General features: G+C 37.1%; 2 protein-coding genes across 2 annotated transcripts in view; one reads left to right on the top strand and one right to left on the bottom strand.

Annotated features, from left to right (window-relative positions):
• The window catches only part of LOC118647205 (protein kinase C theta type-like), an 87,255-nt gene that overhangs the window by 54,777 nt on the left and 10,659 nt on the right, over positions 1–21,819 (bottom strand). The gene's annotated exons all lie outside the window — the stretch shown is intronic.
• On the top strand, positions 10,458–12,470 carry LOC118647204. The gene has a single exon (XM_036291618.1). It carries the CDS (start codon positions 10,748–10,750, stop codon positions 12,056–12,058), a length of 1,311 nt encoding a protein of 436 aa, XP_036147511.1. The 5' UTR covers positions 10,458–10,747; the 3' UTR covers positions 12,059–12,470.

Below are 21,819 nucleotides of genomic sequence, written 5' to 3' on the forward strand. Positions count from 1 at the left end.
AAATGTTAAACAAATAAAATAATTCATTGTGAAGCACTGTATCTCTTATTTAATAAGCAACTTATTACTGTATCTCTTATTTAATAAGCAGCTTATTACCCAAGCAACACATATTAGTCAAAATGACGTCAAATTGATATCAATGTGACTAATATGTCGAAGTCATTTTGGCAATCAGTCTCTCGATATTGATCAATTTTAATGTCATTTGGACGTCAAAATGCCACCACATTGACCATTTTATAAAAATTTACCCATAAACTTGTATATCCGAAAAAAATGGAAGAGATCTGAATGGATCTTATCAGATCTGATCACTCAGATCTGGTTTGATCAAAATATTGGCCCTCTCAGATCTAATCAGCCATGAGTATATCTAATCCAATCTTAGCGGACAGGTTACCTTTACGAAAAATGTGATCTAATCATATATTATATCTATATAGCTATATAAGTTTGTATGTGATATAAATGATAAGAAATTTAAAATTTTATTTTTATATTTCCTCCATTCTCGGAAGCTCTCTCCGAGTTGCGGAGGTCCACGAATTCTCTTTGAATAACATAACAAAAATAATACACACTACAATATCCTGGTAGTGCTAGGTAACTGAAAAGTCTTTTTTTATAGGTTTTTTGGAGTAAATTTTCTCACGAGAAAAAAAAGCGTCGCGCTTTCGCCTAGCAGCGATCTTGCGAACTATTCGCTGAGGCATCGTATTGTGATCTGATCATATATAACTCTATATGACTATTAAAGTTTGTGATTCTATATTTTCAGTTAAAACTATATGATACTTTCTTAATCAAATAATTATAATGTAATTCCAAATATGGTATTAAATTGACAATTATTGTAAAATTGGTAGGAACTTATATGTGTATGCGTGTGTGTTAATTTTTCCAAAGTTGAGTCAACTATTTTTAATATAAAAAAATCAATTTTTTGTCCAAAAATCATTTAGCTCCTCCTTCACAGGAGTTATTATTTATATTTAATATGATGTCCAACATTAGGTATAAAATTTAATAATAATGATAAAAACAAAATTGTTATAAGTTCTAACTGATAAGATATGCTCAGATCCGGTAAGATTTGACGCACAATGTCCACTCAGATCTTAAAAGACCTTACTTAATCTATTAGTGTCAGATTAGATCCGACAAAATCTGATTCGACAGCTGCTCAACTTCGTAGGCCAAAAATAATCAGATCTGGTGAGATAAACTCATATTTGTTTGGATCTGATCAGACCTCGCAAGATCTGGCGCGCAATTTCCGCTTATACTTCAGGAGATCTGGAGTGACCGGATAATGTTCGATTAGATCGGAAGAGATCCGATTGGATCTGTAAATTTATATCGAGCTAAAGCAATGGTCAGATCTGGTAAGATCGGAGTATAGTTTAACATGTCTGGTTGGATCTGATCAGATCTGGCTGTGCAGACCTAACGAGATAAAATTGTATCCAATCAAATCTGAGTCTACTTGAATTTCAGATCTGATTGTATCTCATTTCATCAAAACAGACATAGTCAGATCTCCTCCATTTTTTCCCGGGTAGCTACATAATTGTAGTCATAAAGAAAATTTAAATCATAATTTATAATAGAAATGCGAATGGGTAGTAACGGGTATAGACAGCGAAAAATTGTTTATAATATTACTATAACAAAGTAAAAAATATTTTTGACAATGTAATACATGATTTTCATGTAATATTTCCCGTACAATCGAATGGTTATTAATTTGCTGTTAGTTTTTTCAAAAAGTCGATTTTTGTAATTTGTTCAAACAAATTTTGTTATAAACAAATTAAATTGTTATTTTGTTATAAACAATTTTTACGCCTAAAATGTTCTTTTGATCTAAAGTGAAGGTTTCAATAGTTACTTTTCCGATCCTTCCGTTGAACTAGCCATCCCAATAAAACAGTACATGATCCACACTAATGCTACGTGCATCGGCATCGTGAAATCCACGTGAATATTCGAGTGGACATCCGCTCAAAAACGGTATTAGTATCTATGTGGATGCGATCATAGATTCGACGTAGAAACTACGTAAAGATTTGACGAATTTTAAAAACAGCCTCATAATACATACGTATTCTCTAAATTTTTTGGAATAAAACGTCACTTCAAAAAAATGGAATTTTACTCTAAGTGATAGTGAAATACGGCCATTCGAAATGGAGTGACATCTCGCTTCTTATAAAAATGAATTTTTTGCTCGATAAGTGATCTCTTCATTTGACTAGAGTGAAGGTCACTTTTCTTGTAGCGAATCGTTCACTCAATTAAAACAAGTAAATAAATCATAAAAGTATTATGTGGCGGTCCTTTTCCACATCGGGTAGGAAGCTAATTATTGCTTGTCTTAATCGTGGCACAATTATCGTGCTGCGGTCTTTATATAGCGCGTCGGATGCACGTTACTCCCTAGAGAGAGTTATGCTGCCTGTCGGCGGCGCCGTGCACTAACTGGCGGACGAGCGCGCCGCGTTTCGCGAAATATCTATGTAAATTCCCTATGAATATTTCTTAACGGATATATCCACAGAAAATCTAATAGATACTCCGAAGATAAAAAAATTCGATGCAATAATGAAAAAAGAACATTGCATTCATGTGGATAACTTGTAGAAAAACCTGCATCCACGTAAAAACAGTTACGTGACATCCACGTGGAATCTATGTAAAAAATGGATTCCACGTGGCTGTGTCGTAACTGTTTTATTAGGGCATAGGCATTAATAAATTAATCAACCACTATATCATAAATACTGACACAGTGAGAAATGATGTCAAATCGACGTCTTTTTAATCATAAGTTCTCACTCGGGTGGGGAGCAGAAAAGCAGCCGCTGCGCGAGTAGGCATAGTGCTTTCAATAATGTATTATTTCCAATACATGAAAAATGATTGTATTAAAATTTGTAACAAAAAATTATGAGTCATGTAAATATAACTCAAACCTGACTGACTGTATAACTTTATTATCTGTTAATTAATGAACATTGACTTTTAATTAATTGTTTATTAAATTTGTAATTAATATTAATTTAATAAATTAATATTATTTTATTATTTTATTAAATTAAATAAAGTTCACATTTATTGTAAGTTTATATAAATATTAATTTAAAACATGTTAATTGTAATTACGTACTACACTTGTTTAAATATTAGTGTAAAGCGTTGTCACTTATAATAAATTATGAAAATCCTAATGCGCCACAGTAATAATATTGTTGCATGCGTCGCCCGGTATGATGCCCGACCGCGCGAGTCAACTGGTCCAGCAGATCGATATTATCGATTGCCCGGTTGCTAAGGAAAACGTTTTGGTTTCGATGTCGGTTTTCAGAGCTGTCAAGCTCGTGTATTTAAAGCGGTTAAATAAATACTTTTCTTTTATCCTGAGTGAGTGTTTTTATATGAGAGAGTGACGCTAAAAGTGCAACAAGATTATAAGTTAAATTGATAAGTTTAATAAATACATCTTTTAACATTATATAACAATTTAATTGGTAACAATTTTTGTAAAACTTATACTTTTTCAGATATTTTGGAAGTCGGACCTATGTATAGAGATAAGAAGATGAGGTCAAATTAACGAAGTTAAAATAATTTTATGTCATAATATCGTTTATTTATTTACAGACATCACTTTCCTTACATAAATTTATGCAAATAGTGCATCCACATACCAGATATAATAGAAGTTAATAAAAAAAGCATGAGGTCAAAATAGAATCAAGTTAAAGTCATTTTGAATTAATGATGAATAATGATTTCAAGTCAATTTAATGTCTTTTTGACATCAAATTGATTAATATGCGTTGCTTAGGTTAGAAACTGCTCAATTTATAAAAAAATTTTTTAATATTAACTTACACCACAAATCTTTTGGTAATTACTGCTCTGCTCTCTGGCGGTAAAATAAAGCTAAACAGCGTTCCAGTTACAACTCGACATTGTGTAACACTGTGTCACACAGTGACGACACAATTGGTATTTTCCAATAAGCGACACAGAGAGCACAGTATAACACAGTGAATCATTTCATGTTATTTGTCCATGTTAAACAAGGATGAAATGATCCACTATGTTACACTGTGTTCTTCCGTGTCACCTGTTAGAAAACGCCCAATGTTTCATAGCTGGAAAACACCCAGTATATGTTTTATGCGTGTGTCAAGATTAAGAATGTTGGTGCGCTACCGTTAGCCACAAAAGTTAAACCGTTTTAGACGCGCTCGAGCGAGAGAGAGAGAGAGAGAGAGAGAGAGAGAGAGAGAGAGAGAGAGAGAGAGAACAATGTTTATAACTAAATAAATCTTGCTTTGTTTTTAATTAAAATACTATTCTTTAGTTGAAGTGCATGTACAGGTACTTGCGTATATCAATAAAAAGTAGTGTAATTATTTTGTTAACCAGTTCACTAGTAATGACTCATTTTCAGATATAAGCGAATTATTCACTTTTACCATTATAAAACGTTGATTTCGGATCTTTTTTGGGGGGGTGTTGATTACAGGTCTTTTTTGGGAGGTTAATTTTGGGTCCACCTGTGAATTAATTAAACTGGATGCAATCTGCTTCATGATTTCTATTGCTTCAGCACGTTGTTTTATTTTATCCTGGTGACGTTTCTCTCGATTCTTTTCCGACATTTGTCTAGACTTTTGTATTTCTAATAAAATATTTGTATTTGCTGCTTGTTTATTTGACCGTTTAGTTTTAGGTAATGTTAGGTTTAGTGTAATGTTTATAGATTCTTGATTACTTGAATCCGAAGATTCTTATGGCGATCGAGTTCGTTTAGATGACGACGCAACAGCTAAACCAGTTGAACTCATAGTTGCTACAGGCTGCATGAAACGTTTATGTCCTAATAGATCGTTCATGAGTTCGTAGTATACCTACGATCTTGTGTTATTCCCAGATTTTGTATTGTGGTCTTTTGTAGCTTTATATGTTCTTTTTAAACCCGCAAATTTGGACATGCACTGTGGTCCAGTAACAATGTTACCTTTCTCAATTAGTTTTTTGCTAATTGCATCTCAAACTTTTTTTGTGATATTTTACCAGAATTAAAATTATTTTTTCTGATGCGGTATTCTTCGACGAGTAATAATATGGCTTCATGAAACCATTTATATATCACATTATTTGAACAAGACTCATTTGACGGAAAACTCACCACTAACGAATTCTCTTTATCATTTTCTATAGCTGTAGCACGTTTTGCTTCTTCGAACTTTTGATTTACAAAAACCTCATCTGAAAACACAGCAAAGATAATATTTATACTATTATGTATATGTACAAAAAAATATATTCTTTTTCATAATTTAGTACAATTATATACATAATTTCAAAATAGGATTTTTAAACATAAATATGTCAGTATTGACTTAGCATTCAAACAATCGTATTTTTAACAGTCCTAGTCTTAACTAAATTATGAATAATTAAAAAAGAAACTTCTTATTACAAAAGTAGAACTATTATACATTATATATGTTAAAAATACAGGGTTAATATACAAATAATATAAGAGAAAGAATAATATTCATTACAATTAAAAAACCATTTGTATTCGATATCAATTATTATAAATATTTTAATAATAAAATCATCAAGTATAATTTTAAGGTTTAAACGCTGTTCTTCCTCGTCGGTGGGTCACGACGGAATTTCTTCTCGTATGCTACATCTTGCACAAACTGCCCTTCTGATGCCACTCTGTAATCTATTTAACGCCTCACTCACCTCATGCCACTTCCCCACCTCATGGAAGACCGCGCGCATTGTGCTTCTTTCCAAGACTTTTACTCTTACAGCGCCCTCCGATACACGACCTGTTCCGTTGGAACACAGACAAATACAATTGACGGCGTTTGTAAAACTTGTCCAATTTTCATCGCGCGACACGCCGGAAGGCGGAATTCGTGGACAAGACCGGCTTTGCGTAATTTCCCGATTTTTACTGAGCACTGCGGTAACACGAAGCCAGGAGGGGAGACGCGAGAAGAAGCCGGCAAGTGCCGATCCGAACTAACTTGCTTCCGGAAAACCGATCAGTAAAGACCTGTGAAACCCAGTGAAGTGCCACTACGCTACTACGAAATTCAACAGTGAAATCGAGTCGCCTCGGTTCGCAATATAAGTGCTCACACGAAATCGTGACCTCAACAACGCAGGTCAACCGAGACTCGAACCGCCTTCGAGTACCTCGCACGCGCGACCGTGTCTACAGCCGGTCTGCGGAAGCCCAGTCTCCATTTTGCATCGCCCACGTGGTGATTTTAATTTGCTATTCAAACTCGGAAACGACGCTCACGCCTCACATTCATTATTTTACGTTAAGTTTACATTAAATTTGTCATTTCTCGATTGAAGTAACTTATCAATAAATCTTTGAAGAGGGTTTTTGCCGGGCCTGCTCTTGCAGACTCGGATTTTCCTCCTTGGGTTTGCCTTAAAGACAGTTTGATTATTGATTTTGAATTTCCTATACCATCCTTCCAGTAAACTATCCCGTCTATCGAGAGATCGAAAGATGGGAAGCGACCAAACGCGGGTCGCCACTCATACACGACCCATCGCTATCCTGCCTGAACTTTCCAAATTATTTGAGCGCATTGTTCACAATCAATTGGCTTCTTTTGTTGAGAATCAAAGTTTTCTAAGTTCCCGGTAATCCGGCTTTAGGAGGGGTCACAGTACCCAAACTGCGCTGATAAGAGTGCTAGACGACGTTCGACAAGCCATTGATCAACGAAAGCTCACCATCCTGCTACATTTTGATTTTTCCAAAGCTTTTGATACTGTGGGAGCGTCCTAGATGCGCACAGTAATAAACGGACACAGCAAGCTGAGTGAAACGGACACAGTAACAAACGGACACAGACCAAACGGACACAGTAATAAACGGATACAGTAACAAACGGACACAGACCAAATGCGCACAGAGCGAAACGGACACAGTGCGAAACGGACACAGTAACAAACGGACACAGACCAAATGCGCACAGAGCAAAACGGACACAGTGCGAAACGGACACAGACCAAATGCGCACGGACCAAATGCACACGGACCAAATGCACACGGACCAAATGCGCACACTGCACATGCGCACACTGCACGTGCGCACGGACCAAATGCAATCCATGTACATTGCAAACAGAGTAAAGTCCACATAGGTTAGCGACTTGGACGGGGTGGGTGCGGGAGGGGGGCCGAAGGCCCCCCTTGCATCCCCCGTGTGTATGTGTGTGTGTGTGTGTGTGCGTGCAAAGCATTCACTGCATCACATGGGTTTGCGACTTTCCGTGTATGCATTTGGTCTGTGCGCATGTGCAGTGTGCGCATTTGGTCTGTGTCCGTTTCGCACTGTGTCCGTTTCGCTCTGTGCGCATTTGGTCTGTGTCCGTTTGTTACTGTGTCCGTTTGTTACTGTGTCCGTTTCGCACTGTGTCCGTTTGTTACTGTGTCCGTTTCGCACTGTGTCCATTTATTACTGTGTCCGTTTGGTCTGTGTCCGTTTGTTACTGTGTCCGTTTCGCACTGTGTCCGTTTATTACTGTGTCCGTTTGGTCTGTGTCCGTTTGTTACTGTGTCCGTTTCACTCAGCTTGCTGTGTCCGTTTATTACTGTGCGCATCTGGGACTCACTCGATACTGTACCTCACCAACGCTTGCTCTGTAAGCTGTGGAATCAGTTTCGTTGTTCTCCGCAGGTGGTCAAGTGGTTCTACTCCTATCTTGCAAACCGCTCGCAGTTCGTGAGTAGTCCTGATGGCGCATGCTCCGGTACTTTCTGCACGATTTCCGGTGTTCCGCAGGGCAGTGTGCTGGGTCCCTTTCTCTTTATGATGTTTAATAACGACATATCAGCTACTCTAGTCCACTCTAACCTTATGCTATTTGCAGACGACCTTCAAATTTACTATTCCTTCTACCCAACCGATCTAGATAATGCAATTGATGCTATCAATTAAGATGCTGACGCTGTTTCACAGTGGGCCGCTTGCAATGTCCTAAACCTAAATGCCGGCAAGACAAAATCGATGATGTGGGAAGTGAGCAATACGTGGCACGTCTTGATCTGCACTCCCTAAGACGCGTGTCGATTGGAGAGCAATTTCTTTGCTACGAGGCGCAGGTCCGTGCCTTGGGCATCTACATCTCCCCCACGTTGGACTGGGTGCCACAGGTCAACCAGACTGTTAAGCGTATGCACTTTGCGCTGTGTAAATTACGTTTCTACAGGCACTCTCTTAGTTTTTCACTACGTAAAAAACTTGTCGAGACTCTTGTGTTTCCCTATTTGGACTACGCTTGTGTCGCTTACTCTAGGCTCAACAAAACACTGAATTTGAAATTTTAGCGGGCGCAGAACGCACGCGTTAGATTTGTCTTTGGTGGCTATCCGTCTCCTCTCGCCGGACATATTTTGTTGGAGTCCAGGCTCGCTCGGCGTTGCTAAATAAATGCCCGCAATACCTCTCCCAGCTGTACCAATTTGTTGCCTCTTCCTCTGTTGTGCGTTCTTCACAGCGTCTTCCCCCTCGTTTTCTTGTCTACCCCACCCCCCGAACCGAAGCCATGCAAAGTTCATTCTTTATCCAGTCTACCATCCTCTTGAATTTTATACACCATCTGCTTTACGACTCAGCAAACCCTCCTCCTCGCTCTTCCTCTTCTCTTCCCCTTTCATCATCCTTGTTTAGGGCCAGCCTATATTCCTTCCTACTCCAGCAGGATGTCGCCGATTGGGCTCATCGGGTGAACGTCAGTGTTCCAACGAACATCCCTTCACTCAGCTAGACCGCTGATCATGCTTACATCGCGTACTTCATTATCGCTTTAACTACTTGATTATTACCTTGCCACTTTTCTCTCAGTACTGGCAATAAACATGCAGTATTGTAATTGCATGCACTATCTATCATTTCTTCTCTTTTTATGAAAAATACCTTCATGCTAATAGTATTTACTTTTATTACTGTACCTCATATATTTGTACTTCTTACTATTCACTTATATATTTATACTTGGGAGCCACACAGAGACATACCCTCTGGCCAAATAAAATGTTATCAATCAATCAATCAATCTCTTTCTCTCTTTCTCTCAATTTAATAATAACACTTTCTAGCACAATAATTATAATTTATTTACATGTGTAAATAACTTACTTTATGTTACTTTTCTTACTTTTTGTTATTATTTTTTAATTACTTTTAAGTCTTTCTCTCTCTCTCTCTCTCTCTCTCTCTCTCTCTCTTTTTACTCGTCTACTTATTTATTTTTTTCTATCTTTCTACTTTAGGTTGAAATAAAGTGTTTTTTCTTCTCTGTCTTTCATTATAATAATTAAAAATAAACAATAATACAAAAAAAAGAATTTATCTCAGAATATATATTTCCATAAAAAAAATAAAATTTTGTGTAATATATCCCGTAAAAAAAATTTTATATGAATTTAATATAAATTAATATAAACTATATTAAAATTAAATAAGATACTAATAAGATTTTAATGAGAACTCGGTTTAATTAAAACTTTATAAACATTTACTTTTGATTGTGTACAGATCTATATTAGGTATTATATAGCCTTATTAAATGTCTAAGGATTAGACGAAGTAAATATTTATATTAAACTATATAAAGCTTCTTATTAAATATATTTTTATGAAATTCTTTAAATCTACCTATATTTAATTTTAATAAGAATTTGCGAATTTTTTATATGTCTTAATGAGGCGTTTTTACTTTTTTACCGGCCTTTACTTTATAAATAAAGTTTGATTACATTCGAATATAGTTATATACTAAAATTTAATCGACAATATAAAATTATATAGTATAAGTTAATTAAAGCTTATATATGTGAAGCGTAATATTTTTTGATCATATTCTGTGGTAAAATTTCTATATTTATAATATGTCAATATATCTCAAATTTAATATAGACTACATTTTAAAAAATTAACAAATGTTTTGTTTCTTTAGAAATACTAAAGATGACTGGATCAGAACTACATACCCTCCTCTTCTTTCTCTCTACTTGAACCCCTCTCGCTTTCAATTTCTTCCTCCAATCCGTATCCACTGCGTTCCCATCTTTCTTTTCTCTCGTTCTTCTCTCCTGTTTTCTCACCTATTTCCCTCTTCTCCCTCTTTTAAATGTATCCCTCGCTTTCTTCAATGCTTTATTTCCTCGCCATTTCCTTCTCCACCCTCGCTTTCTCACTACTCCTTCTCACCTCGCTCCTCGCCGCCAGGCTGCCGTTCTCCATCCGCTTCTCTCCTGGGCCTCTCGCGCTCTCGCTCTCCTCTCTCTCTCGCTTCTCTCTTCATCTCTCTCAGCTCCTCACTCTCTCCTCTCTCTCTCTCTCTCTCTCTCTCTCTCTCTCTCTCGCGTCTCTACACCTTGATTGGGACGTGTCAAAGATCGCTCCGCAAATGCAGTTAATTTAAAGTGATTAAGAAGTGAAAGAAAATTATAAAAAGGTGTCGTGGCTGTAAGAATACGCGTAAGGACCAAACAGGACCAAAGTTTTCTAGCGAGAGTGCGTGGATCTATGCGGAAAATCAGTATATTTTCCATGCGGGTCATACATGTCGCGACAGGTAGACATTTATAGTGACGTGTATATTAATTAAAGTTACGTACGTGAGTGGGCGCCCGTATCGATAGGATCGGCATCAGCCGATACCTACTAATATGGTCGATGAATATGCGGAATATAGATGTGCCGCATGTAAGAAGGAAATAAAAAGTCAGGTCGTGACATGTAAGTCATGTGTCAAACTTTTCTTCCATCCTGGATGTGCAAGTAAACATAAGGTGTATGACAGAAATCGAGAATATGTGTCTTGTCCTGGCCCATATGAGAAGTTCACAGTAGACAGTGAAAAAGATATAGATATGAAAAAAACACCAATACAGACGGGAAGCGGAAGAGAAAGACTAAGTTCTACGGGATCGACGGGAAGTGGCGGAAGCAGAGCGATAGGAGTCAACGTGGGCATGGATACGAAAATTGATTGGCTAGTAAGAACTATGAGAGAGATGAAAGATGAAATGGCATGCAAACGAGAAATAAAAATGCTGATTAAAGAAACAGTGCAAGAGGAAATAAAAGCTATTAAACAAGAAATGGAAGACCTACGAAAAATAATACGAGGAGGAATGCAGGCGTCAGCGGAAAATGTGCGCGGCAGTTACAGTGAGGCAATAAAGAAAAAGAAGGAAAACATCATAATCATCAAACCGAAGACTCAGCAAGAAAGTGAGACCACTAAAAAAATAATAAAAGAAAAAGTTGATATTAAGAATATGCCAATGGGGATCACAAAGGTACGAAAAGGAAGAGAAGGAACAGTAATTCTAGGATGTGAGACCGGAGAAGAAATAGATAAATTAAAAGATGTAGTGCAGTCTAAACTAGGTGACAATTATAATGTTACAGAATCAGTACAAAAGAAGCCGAAAATAAAAATTGTTAATATTAGCGAGGAAGAAATAGAGTTGGATGACGATGAGCTAATAGATACAATAAAGAAACAGAATAGTATTGGTGAATCTCGTATAAGCATAGTTAAGAAAATCCCGAAAAGAAAAAATATGGATGATAGTCAATCTAGAAGGAAAGGAAAAGAAGGTAGATCTTTAATAATTGAAGTAGATGAAGTAACACATGAATTGATGTTAAAAAAAGAAAAGTTGAATATAGGCTGGAGAAAATGTCCTGTGTTCAATCACTTTAGCATAAAGAGATGTTTCAAGTGCTGGGGATTCTACCACATTGCAAAAAACTGTACGAGAGATGAAACGTGTCATAAATGTACAGGAAAGCATAAAGCAAGTGAATGTAGAGAGAAGCAGAACAAATGTGTAAATTGTATGTTTAAAATAAAAACATATAATTTAAAAATAAAAGACGATCATGATGCTCTGGATCCGGAATGCCCGACATACAAGAGGGCTATCGAAGAGGAAAAGAGGAGAGGTGGATGGGAAGCCAAAAAATAGCAATTACAGAAAGAAGAGGATCAGATAATATATACAAACGCGCAAAGTTTAATGGCACATAAGGACGAGATACAGCATCAGATTATGAAGAAATTAAATCCGGCAATTATTGCATTGTCGGAGTCAAGACTGATTGCGGAAATTGAAGACAGTGAAATAAGTGTACCGGGATACAGTGTGGTTAGATGCGACGCGGAAAATAGAAATACAGGGGGGGTTGCTCTGTATGTAAGAGACGATATCAAGTATGAGATAGTAGTATTGAAAAAATTAGAAAGGATTGTGTGGTGCGTTGCAATAGAAGTAAAAGAGAAATTGTTTAAAGGAGTGTTAATGGTAGTATATCATTCACCGAGTGCGTCACATGGAGAGTTTATAGGATTCTTAGAGGAGATAGTAGAAGAATTAACGATAAAAGAAGAGTGTATAATATTAGGAGACTTCAATATAGATTGTATGACAGACTCTTATTATACAAATAAACTACTAACGACTATGCAAAGTCTAGGTATGAAGCAGTATGTGGATAAACCAACGAGAGTTACCGAAAATAGTAAAACAATTATAGATCTAGTTTTTGCGAATAAAGATATAAATGTAGAAGTCAAGTACGAACCTAAGATAACGGATCATGCGTGGATAAAAGTTGTGATAAATACGAACAAGATTGTAAATAAATATAAAGAATTCAGTGGCAGGGATTATAGTAGATATAATGCGGATGAGTTTATTAAGCTAGTGGAGAGTAATTTAGAAAAAGGATATGATTTAGATATTAATGAGTTAGATATTAATGTAAAGGCAAAGAATTTAATTAATAGTATTGTAGATGCGCTAGACATCTCAGCACCTAAGAAAATTTTTAGAATACCAAAAATATGGGAAGGGAAAAAATGGTATTCAAAGGAAATAGAAGAGCTAGCGACTAGAAGAGATGAGGCTTATAGAAAAGCACTGTACGATAGCACGGAACAAAACTGGCAACAATTTAAAATAGAAAGAAATGCAGTAGTTAGTTTAATTAGAACAAAGAAAAAAGAATATTATGAAAACATGATTGATCATAATAGTAACAATCCCACAACTATGTGGAAATCATTAAAAGAAATTATTAGAGGAGGACCAATAGGCGCGAAATTTGTAGGAAACATAGATTTTGAAATATTAGACAATAATATAGAGTGTGATATAGCTGATAAATTTAACTTATATTATATACAAAGTATTAAAGACATAATAAAATCTATAGATAAAAATTATACAACGAGCACAAATAAGAGAACTATTTATTGTATTGAAAAGATGGGAGAGCTAGAAAAATTTGAATCAATTACGACAGAACAAGTAAGAAAAATCATTAGGGAATTACCAAAAAAGAAAGGTACAGAAGAAGGAATAACTAGCGATATATTAAAAACGGTATTTTGTGTCATAGAAGAGAAATATTGTGATATAATAAATAAGTCATTGAGTGAGGGTTGTTTCTTGAAAGAGTGGAAAACATCCACGATAATTCCAATACCAAAAGTAGAGAAACCTAAGAGGGCAAGTGATTATAGGTCTATTAATATATTACCAATATATGAAAAAGTATTAGAGATAATAGTTAAAAAGCAAATTGAGGTCTACCTAGAAAGTAATAATATTATAACGGAACATCAGTCGGGCTTTAGGAAAAATTACTCGTGTGAAACAGCAATTCAAACAGTTATAGATGAATGGAAATTGATTATTAGTGAGAGACAAATAGTAGGAGTTATTTTTGTAGATCTTAAACGGGCTTTCGAGACAATTGATAGAGGAAGATTATTAGAGAAATTATACCAGTATGGTATTACAGGAACAGTTCTAGAATGGTTTAGGTCGTACTTAAAAGATAGAATGCAACAAGTTCAATTTAATGATAGATGGTCTAAGATACTGACTACGGAATACGGAGTGCCACAGGGTTCGGTATTGGGCCCATTGTTGTTTATAATATATATGAATGATATTGTTAACGTTTGCTCGGATGTGTGTAATATAAAAATGTTTGCGGACGATACGTTAATATATGTAACAGGTGAGAGTAGTGCGGAGATAGAGAGGAAATTGAATATTGCATTTAACGTAGTGGAGGAATGGATGAATATTAATAAACTGAAGATGAATGCGGGGAAAACAAAATATATGTTAGTTAGAGGTATAAGGAAAGAATTGAGAGGCAATACTATTGTGAGATGTTTGGATGGAAATGAGATTGAGCGCGTAGAAATAATAAAGTACTTGGGCATAATTATTGATGATAGACTTAGATTCAGCGGTCACTGTGATTACATGCTAAAGAAAATAGGGAAGAAAATAAGTTTTTTAAATAGAATAGGGAACTTTATCTCGGCTTACACTAGATGTACGATATACAAGACAATTATAGCACCTCACTTTGAGTATTGTGCAACGCTACTAATAGATATGGGGGATACACAGTTAAGTAGGCTCCAAATAGCGCAAAATAGAGCTATGAGAGTCATATTGCAATGTGACAAACGTACCAAAGTTAAATGTATGCACCAAGCGTTGCAATTTATGACCATAAGACAAAGGCTGTATTACAATATGTGCATATTTATTTTTAAGATCTTAAATAATATGATGCCGGAGCAATTTAGTAATAGACTTAGAATAGTAGAGGGAGAACGCGAAACTAGGCAGACAGGGGATATTGTTATTGAATTCCGAAAACAAGAAGCGCGCAAAAAAGTTTATTTTATGAGGGTGTGTTAATGTACAACGCATTACCACACGAAGTTAAACATTGTAATCGTTTAGAAATGTTTAAACGAATGCTAAAAGAATTTGTTTTCAATGATGTAGCATAAAATTGTATATATATGTATTGAAAATAGCTGAGAAAGCTAATAAAAGATCAATCAATCAATCAATCTCTCCCCCCCCCTCTCCCTCTCCTCTCTCCCTCTCCCTCTCCCCCTCTTTCTCTCCCCTCTCCCTCTCCTATCCCTCTTCCCTCTCCCTCTCCTCTCCCTCTTCCCCTCTCCCTCTCCCTCTCCCCCTCCCTCCCTCTCCCTCTCCCTCTCCCTCTCCCTCTTCCCTCTCCCTCTCCCTCTCCCTCCGCCCCTCTCCCTCTCCTCTCCCTCTCCTCTCCGCTCCCTCTCCCTCTCCTCTCCCTCTCCCTCTCCCTCCTCCCTCTCCCTCTCCCTCTCCCTCTCTCTCTCTCTCTCTCTCTCTCTCTCTCTCTCTTATTTCTGTGAGACCGCTTCATTCTTATGCGTCAGGTTCTGATGGCATACCACTTTACTTCTTATGTATTACTTGGCCTATAATATCACTATGTCTTACTAATTTATTCAATTACTCATTGAAAATGTCTTCATTTCCGTCTCAGTGGAAACGAGCGCTTATTCGCCCTCTTTCGAAGATCTGGATTCCAGTATCCCCGTCGGATACGAGACCAATTGCCAACCTACTTGAGCTTTCTAAAATACTTGAAAGGATTGTTGCTTCACAAATCACTGACTACTTAACTGAATACAGTCTCCTCAATCCTAGACAGTCGGCGTATCGACTGGGTCATAGCACTCAGTCAGCACTTTTACAAGTATGTGATGACATTAAGGAAGGTATTGACAGTGGACTTATCACAATTTTGGTCCTCTTTGATTTTAGTAAGGCGTTTGATACGGTTCCACATTTAGGCTTGTTTGTTAAGCTCAAGAGGATTGGATTATCTGATGCTGTCCTTAGATGGATTTTTCGTATTTGACTGGACGTTCTCAGGCGGTGATAAGTGATGCTGGTGAATTCTCAAATTGGCTGTTTTTTTTCTCTCTACGTCATCATGGTGCCCACAAGGCTTAGTACTTGGTCCACTTTTATTCTCACTCTTTATTAATAATATTGATAATGTGTTACAATATTCGTCTCACATGATGTTCGCAAATATTCAAATTTATCTCTCTTGCCTATCGACAGATATTCGTCAAGGTCTTGAATTAATTTCGAAGAATGCAAATGCTGTATTCAATTATGCCGAGTCAAATGGTCTTAAACTGAATCCTGCTAAATCAAGTGTGCTTATTTGTGATAGTCAAGCTTATGTTAAAAACATTAATCTTAATGTTCTTCCGCCTATTATGGTAAATGAAGTGCCTCTTCCTTTTGTGAGTGAGGTGAGGAACTTGGATGTTGTTTTCACGTCTACTTTTTCCTGGAAAAAACACATTTTGCAAGTATCGCAGAGGTTGCAAGTATCCATCACGCGCTCTACAGGCTAAAATTTAATAGAAATTCTCTTTCCACTAAATTAAGAATTAAGTTAGTAACGACATTGATAATCCCGCTGATTAATTATTGTTGTCTTGTCTATCATGACTGGAGCAAGGAGTTGAATACCAAGTTGCAGAGAACTATAAATTGCTGTATACGTTTTATCTTTAATCTTAGATGTGATGAACGCATTACGCCATATAGACGTCGATTGGGATGGCTCTCAGTAGAGAATAGAAGATTGTATTTTCTTGGTTGTCAAATGTATCGTATTGTTTTCTTACAATCTCCATCTTATCTGAATGAGTTTTTCTCTCGGCCTGACCCCTTACTGAGGAGTTCTGGTCGCTTTGTAGCTTTATCACAGACCTTTCATATACCTTTTTGTAGAACTACTATGTACATGCACTCTTTTCGTCTTTCTTTAATACGGTTTTGGCATTCTATTCCTAGCAGCATAAAATCTGCATCTTCTTTTGCATCCTTCAAGAACCTTCTCTACTCGTATTTACTTCAGTCTGAATCTATTTAAGTATTCTTGTTCTTCTCAAAGAAAACTATATAGGTCGTGCTATATAAGTCGTTTCTGTCCTGTCTGATTATCTTGTTGGGAATGTCATATTAATAATTTCTATGGAAGTTGCGTTGTGCTATATCATCTATTCATGGTTTAAGTTGCGCTGGTTATTATAATAGACCTTAAGCTTTAATTTTAGTTCGTTATTAGTTTTAAGTGATATATTGATACGCAATTTTTATTACTTCGCTTAATTTTCTACAGCTATTAGTTGCAATTGTTTAAATTTGAGTAGGTTGCGTTGTACTATATTTATTACTATTAGGATAAACGGCGTAGTGCATTATTAATAGTTTTTATCTTTATTTTTGGTTTAATATTAATTTAATGTGATACATTGAGAAGCAATCTTGTTACTAGGCTCATTTTGCTGTTAGTTGTAACTGTTGAATCTTTAAATAAGTTGTGTTGTGCTTAATCAATTTACTTTTGGTTTAAAGTGCAATGAACATTATTAAATAGTTCTTAAGCTTTATTTTTAGTTTGTTATTAGTTTAAAGCGATATATTAGGATGTAATTTTTGTTAATTTGTTTATTTTTCTTTTGCTGGTAGTGGCAATTGTTGAATTGTTGAATTTTTTAGTTGCGTCGTACTATATCTATTATTTTTATTTTTAGTTTAAATTGCGTTGTGTATTATTAATAGTTTTTAAGTCTTATTTTTAGTTTGATATTAGTTTTACGTGATACATCATGTTGCAATTTTTTGTTATTTGCCTTATTTTTCTACTGTGTATTAGTTGCAACTGTTGAATTTTTAGATGTCTCGAGCTATATTAATTACTCTTGGTTTAAATCGTCTTGTGTTAAGTGATATGTTAGGGACACTTTTGTTACTTGGCTTAATTTTTTATTACTGCTAGTTGCAACTGCTAAATTTTTACATCCCTTAAATACTGTTATGTTCTATTTTTGCCCTTTAGCTAATGCTTAGGCATAAATAAATACGATTAATCAATCAATCAATCAATCAATCAATCAATCTCTCTCTCTCTCTCTCTCTCTCTCTGTCTCTTTCTCTCTCTTAATCGCGATATCAAAACTGCCAAAAGCAGATACCAGCTTAATCTTCTCAACAACATTGATGATCCCGCTAGGATGTGGAAGGAGTTAGCACGGCTTGGACTAGTAAAAGCTGTTCATGCTTCTCCTCTCCATTATTTCTCTGCGGATCAACTTAACCACTTCTACGCCTCTGTTACCAATTCTACACCTGCGTGCACGTATTCTAAGCTCACCTCTGCTCTGTCTCTAATTCCCGAATCACAGCCCATGTTTCCCTTAACGAGATCTGCTTGAATGACCTGCTTGATGCAATCAAGGCTTTACCTGGTAACTCCCTCTCCGCTTGTGCTGACAAGATCCCTTTATTTTGCCTCAAACTTGCTTTTTCTTGCATTGCACCGTTTTTCTTGACACTTTTTAATAATTTCACTCTTCATTCCCGTTTCCCTCATTCCCGTTTTCTTTTGGAAGTGTGCTTATATTAGGCTACTATCCAAGATTAAGAGTCCTCTCACTCCTTCAGACATCCGTCCGATTGCCAACCTTCCTGAACTATCTAAGATCCTTGACAGAATTATTCATAAACAAATCACACAGTTTCTCGAAGTGAACAATCTACTCGACTTCAGACTATCTGGATATCGTGTTGGCTTCAGCACTCAATCTGCACTGCTCGTGTGTGTGATGACATCCGTAAAAACATAGATAAGAAGAAAGTCACCATCCTAATTCTTTTCGATTTTAGCAAAGCTTTTGATACGGTACCGCATCTTCGTCTCCTCTCTAAGTTAAAAACTCTCGGTTTCTCCCGCTCTATTTTGAATTGGTTTTTTTTCTATTTAACTGAACGAACATAGACAGTCCTTGATTAAAACAACAACATTACCCTTTGGTGTCCGGTGACTGCTGGTGTGCCTCAGGGTTCGGTTTTTGGTCCCCTTCTTTTCTCTCTCTTTATCAATGATATTAGCTCCCATCTCAAATTTTCTAGCTACGATCTTCGCTGATGATATTCAAATTTACCTGAGTTGCTATCCGGCCCTACTCGCCCAAGGTCTGGCGAAAATCTCGATCGATGCTTCTGCAGTCTTCGACTATGCACTTGTCAATGGTCTCACACTTAACCTAGCCAAAACTAAAGTTATGATCTTGGATAGCGACGCCCTCGTTCGCTCTATCGACCTTGATTCTCTTCCGCCAATCACTATTATCGGTACCTCCATTCCCTACGTAACAAGCGTCCGTAACTTTGGAGTTTTACTAAGTTTGAACCTTTCATGGAACAATCACATCTCTCAGATCTCTAGAAGTATGCACTGCGCCCTCCACTTAAATTTCACAGGCAGTCTCTCCCTCAACCACTGAGGTGCAAATTAGTTAAAACCCTCATATTCCCACACTTAGACACACGTAAACTACTGTTGTCTTGTATACCATAATCTTACCGAAGAACTAAATTCTAAGTTACAAAAGCTCATTAACTGCGCTATCAGATTTATCTTCGACCTTAAACGTGATGTTATATTACCCCGTATCGTCACCGACTCGGGTGGCTGTCAGTCAAAAATCGCCGGCTCTATTTCCTAGGCCTATACATGTTTTGTATTTGTCAAGGCGATGCTGTTCCCTACCTCAGAGAACTGTTTGTCGAGAACGATCCCTCCATTCGTTCCTCGACCCGCCTCCTATCTTCTGCTTGTTTTCAAATCCGCTTCATCGCACTGCCTCCTTCCACAATTCTTTTCATCTTTCTGGTGTCTACTTTTGGCACACTCTTCCCCTTACTATTGCTTCTGAGTCTTCTTTCATATTTTTTAAGCGGCTGTTATTTGATCATTTGTTATCACGCGAATGTATTAATATATCTTAATTACTTCGTCTCCCTGCTTATTTTAAGTGCTGTTAAGTGCTATCAAGTATTATTTCTTACTTTAAGTTCTAGTTCTAGTTCTATTTATGTTTATTATCTTTGTAAATTATTTCAGATCTTACATACTACTAGTCTGCTGCGTCCTGCTTAGTATCTAGTCAGTTCTGCAATGTTAAGTTAGCATTTTATTGTACTCTCGCGTGTGAGATCAATTTTTCATCTTCTTGTTCTGTTTTTGTTTTAATTTAGTTATCTTGTTCTCATTTTGCCCCATAGTTATCTAGGGCATTAATAAACATATCAATCAATCAATCTCTCTCTCTCTCTCTCTCTCTCTCTCTCCCCGTCTCTCCTCTTCTTTCTCTCTTTCCCTCTCCAGCCTCTTCGCGTCCGCCTTCAGCTTTCTCTTCTTTTCTCTCCCTCCTACCATCCTCTTCTTCCGCTCTCACTTAGGTTCTTGTGGTCAATCTTCCTCCTTTTTCCCTCTGCTCATCTCTCTGCACAACCCTGCTCCTCCTTCTGTCTTTCCTCTCTTTCACCAGAATCTACTTTCTCCACTGCCTCCGTTCTCCTCCTAACCTCCTGCACCTCCATATTGCTTGCTACGTGGATCCTTCTACCTGCTCTTTATCGACACTCATTCTTCGTTGGATAGACTTATCGATCCAACCATCTATCGGTTCGATTTCTTCTCTCCTCTCCTCCAATCATAGCCTTCCGACTTTTCTATCAGTCGACTACCTTGATAGCTTAACTCTTCCATTATCCGATTCATGACTCTACGCACGCTCACTCTCTCATCTTTCTATCCCTCCACTCTCTCCACCATCGATTCTCCTTCGACCTCTCGATCCATCTTTCATCTTCCGACTCTCTATCTGGCTTCATTGCTGCCATCTATCGCTCTCTCTTTCAACTCTCTCGCGCTCCTCTCTCTTTACCGTTTTTACTTCTATCTCACAGTCTCATACCATTCTATATATTCTCTCCTTCACTTATCACCATCGCTGCTGCTGTCTTCTGTTCCATCTTTCTACCTCTCTTCCGTTTTGTCTGCTTCCTCGTGCTCCAAATACACCGCGCCCTCTGCCTCCACCATCTCACCCAGCTTCTGCCTCGTCATCAATTCTCATCTCAATCTTCCTTCTTCAGCCTGATCCTCTAATACTTCCTTTCGTACATCTTTTCCTCGTCATCTTTTCACTTCCCTCCAATTACTCGCCTTCTTCTCTCCTAAGACTACTCTATACTCCATTCTCATACTCTTCTTTTCCTTCCATCACTCTTTTTATCTCACACAAACTTGGAGCATTCCGATCATCATTCACTTAGCCGCGACACCAGCATGAATCCCCTATTAAAATTTTAGTAAATTTTGCAAAAGTATAGTGAAATTTTTCAAGGTTTACGTTGTCTTACAATTACCACGATGTTCATGGTAATTTTTAAGAGAAAATTCTCTCCGTGTACAAACAGCTGTTGGTTTGGTAAATATCACACATTGCACATACATATATTTGGAGATGTCAAAAAATATACACAACGCCATTATTTATTGAAAGCTCTCGGTAATCATGCACAGAATAGCATCCCAGCATTTAGCTTTTGTTAATTAAGACCTCATATTAAGACTTTATTAATACTGTGACGTGACGTTTTTCGTCAGTCACAAGGGCCGGATGGCCCGACCGGGAAAGATCATTTGGAGCCGCTCATTGCCTTGAGGGGGAGAGCGGCCTCTCCTTTTCCGACTAATATTTTTAGTATTAAGGCACTTAGGGACCCGATAAACGGAAGGCGCGATTCGCGGGAGAAGTGGTGTGCTGACGATACCTAATGTAAAAGAAGAGCAGCCGTCGAGGGACCGAAGGAAGAATTGCAGGAGCGGCTGAGCAGCGGGACCCCGGACTATCGGATAGCTACAGGGTAAGTATTCGTCGAAATATTATAGAAGGCGTGAGGAAAGTTGAGGCAGAATATGCTACCGCATGATACCGTATTTCAGGAGATCAGAAAGGCGGAAGCGGACCGAAAAGAATGGGGTA

Source organism: Monomorium pharaonis, chromosome 9 (genome assembly GCF_013373865.1).
Source record: "Monomorium pharaonis isolate MP-MQ-018 chromosome 9, ASM1337386v2, whole genome shotgun sequence".
In the NCBI taxonomy this organism is placed as follows: domain Eukaryota; kingdom Metazoa; phylum Arthropoda; class Insecta; order Hymenoptera; family Formicidae; genus Monomorium; species Monomorium pharaonis.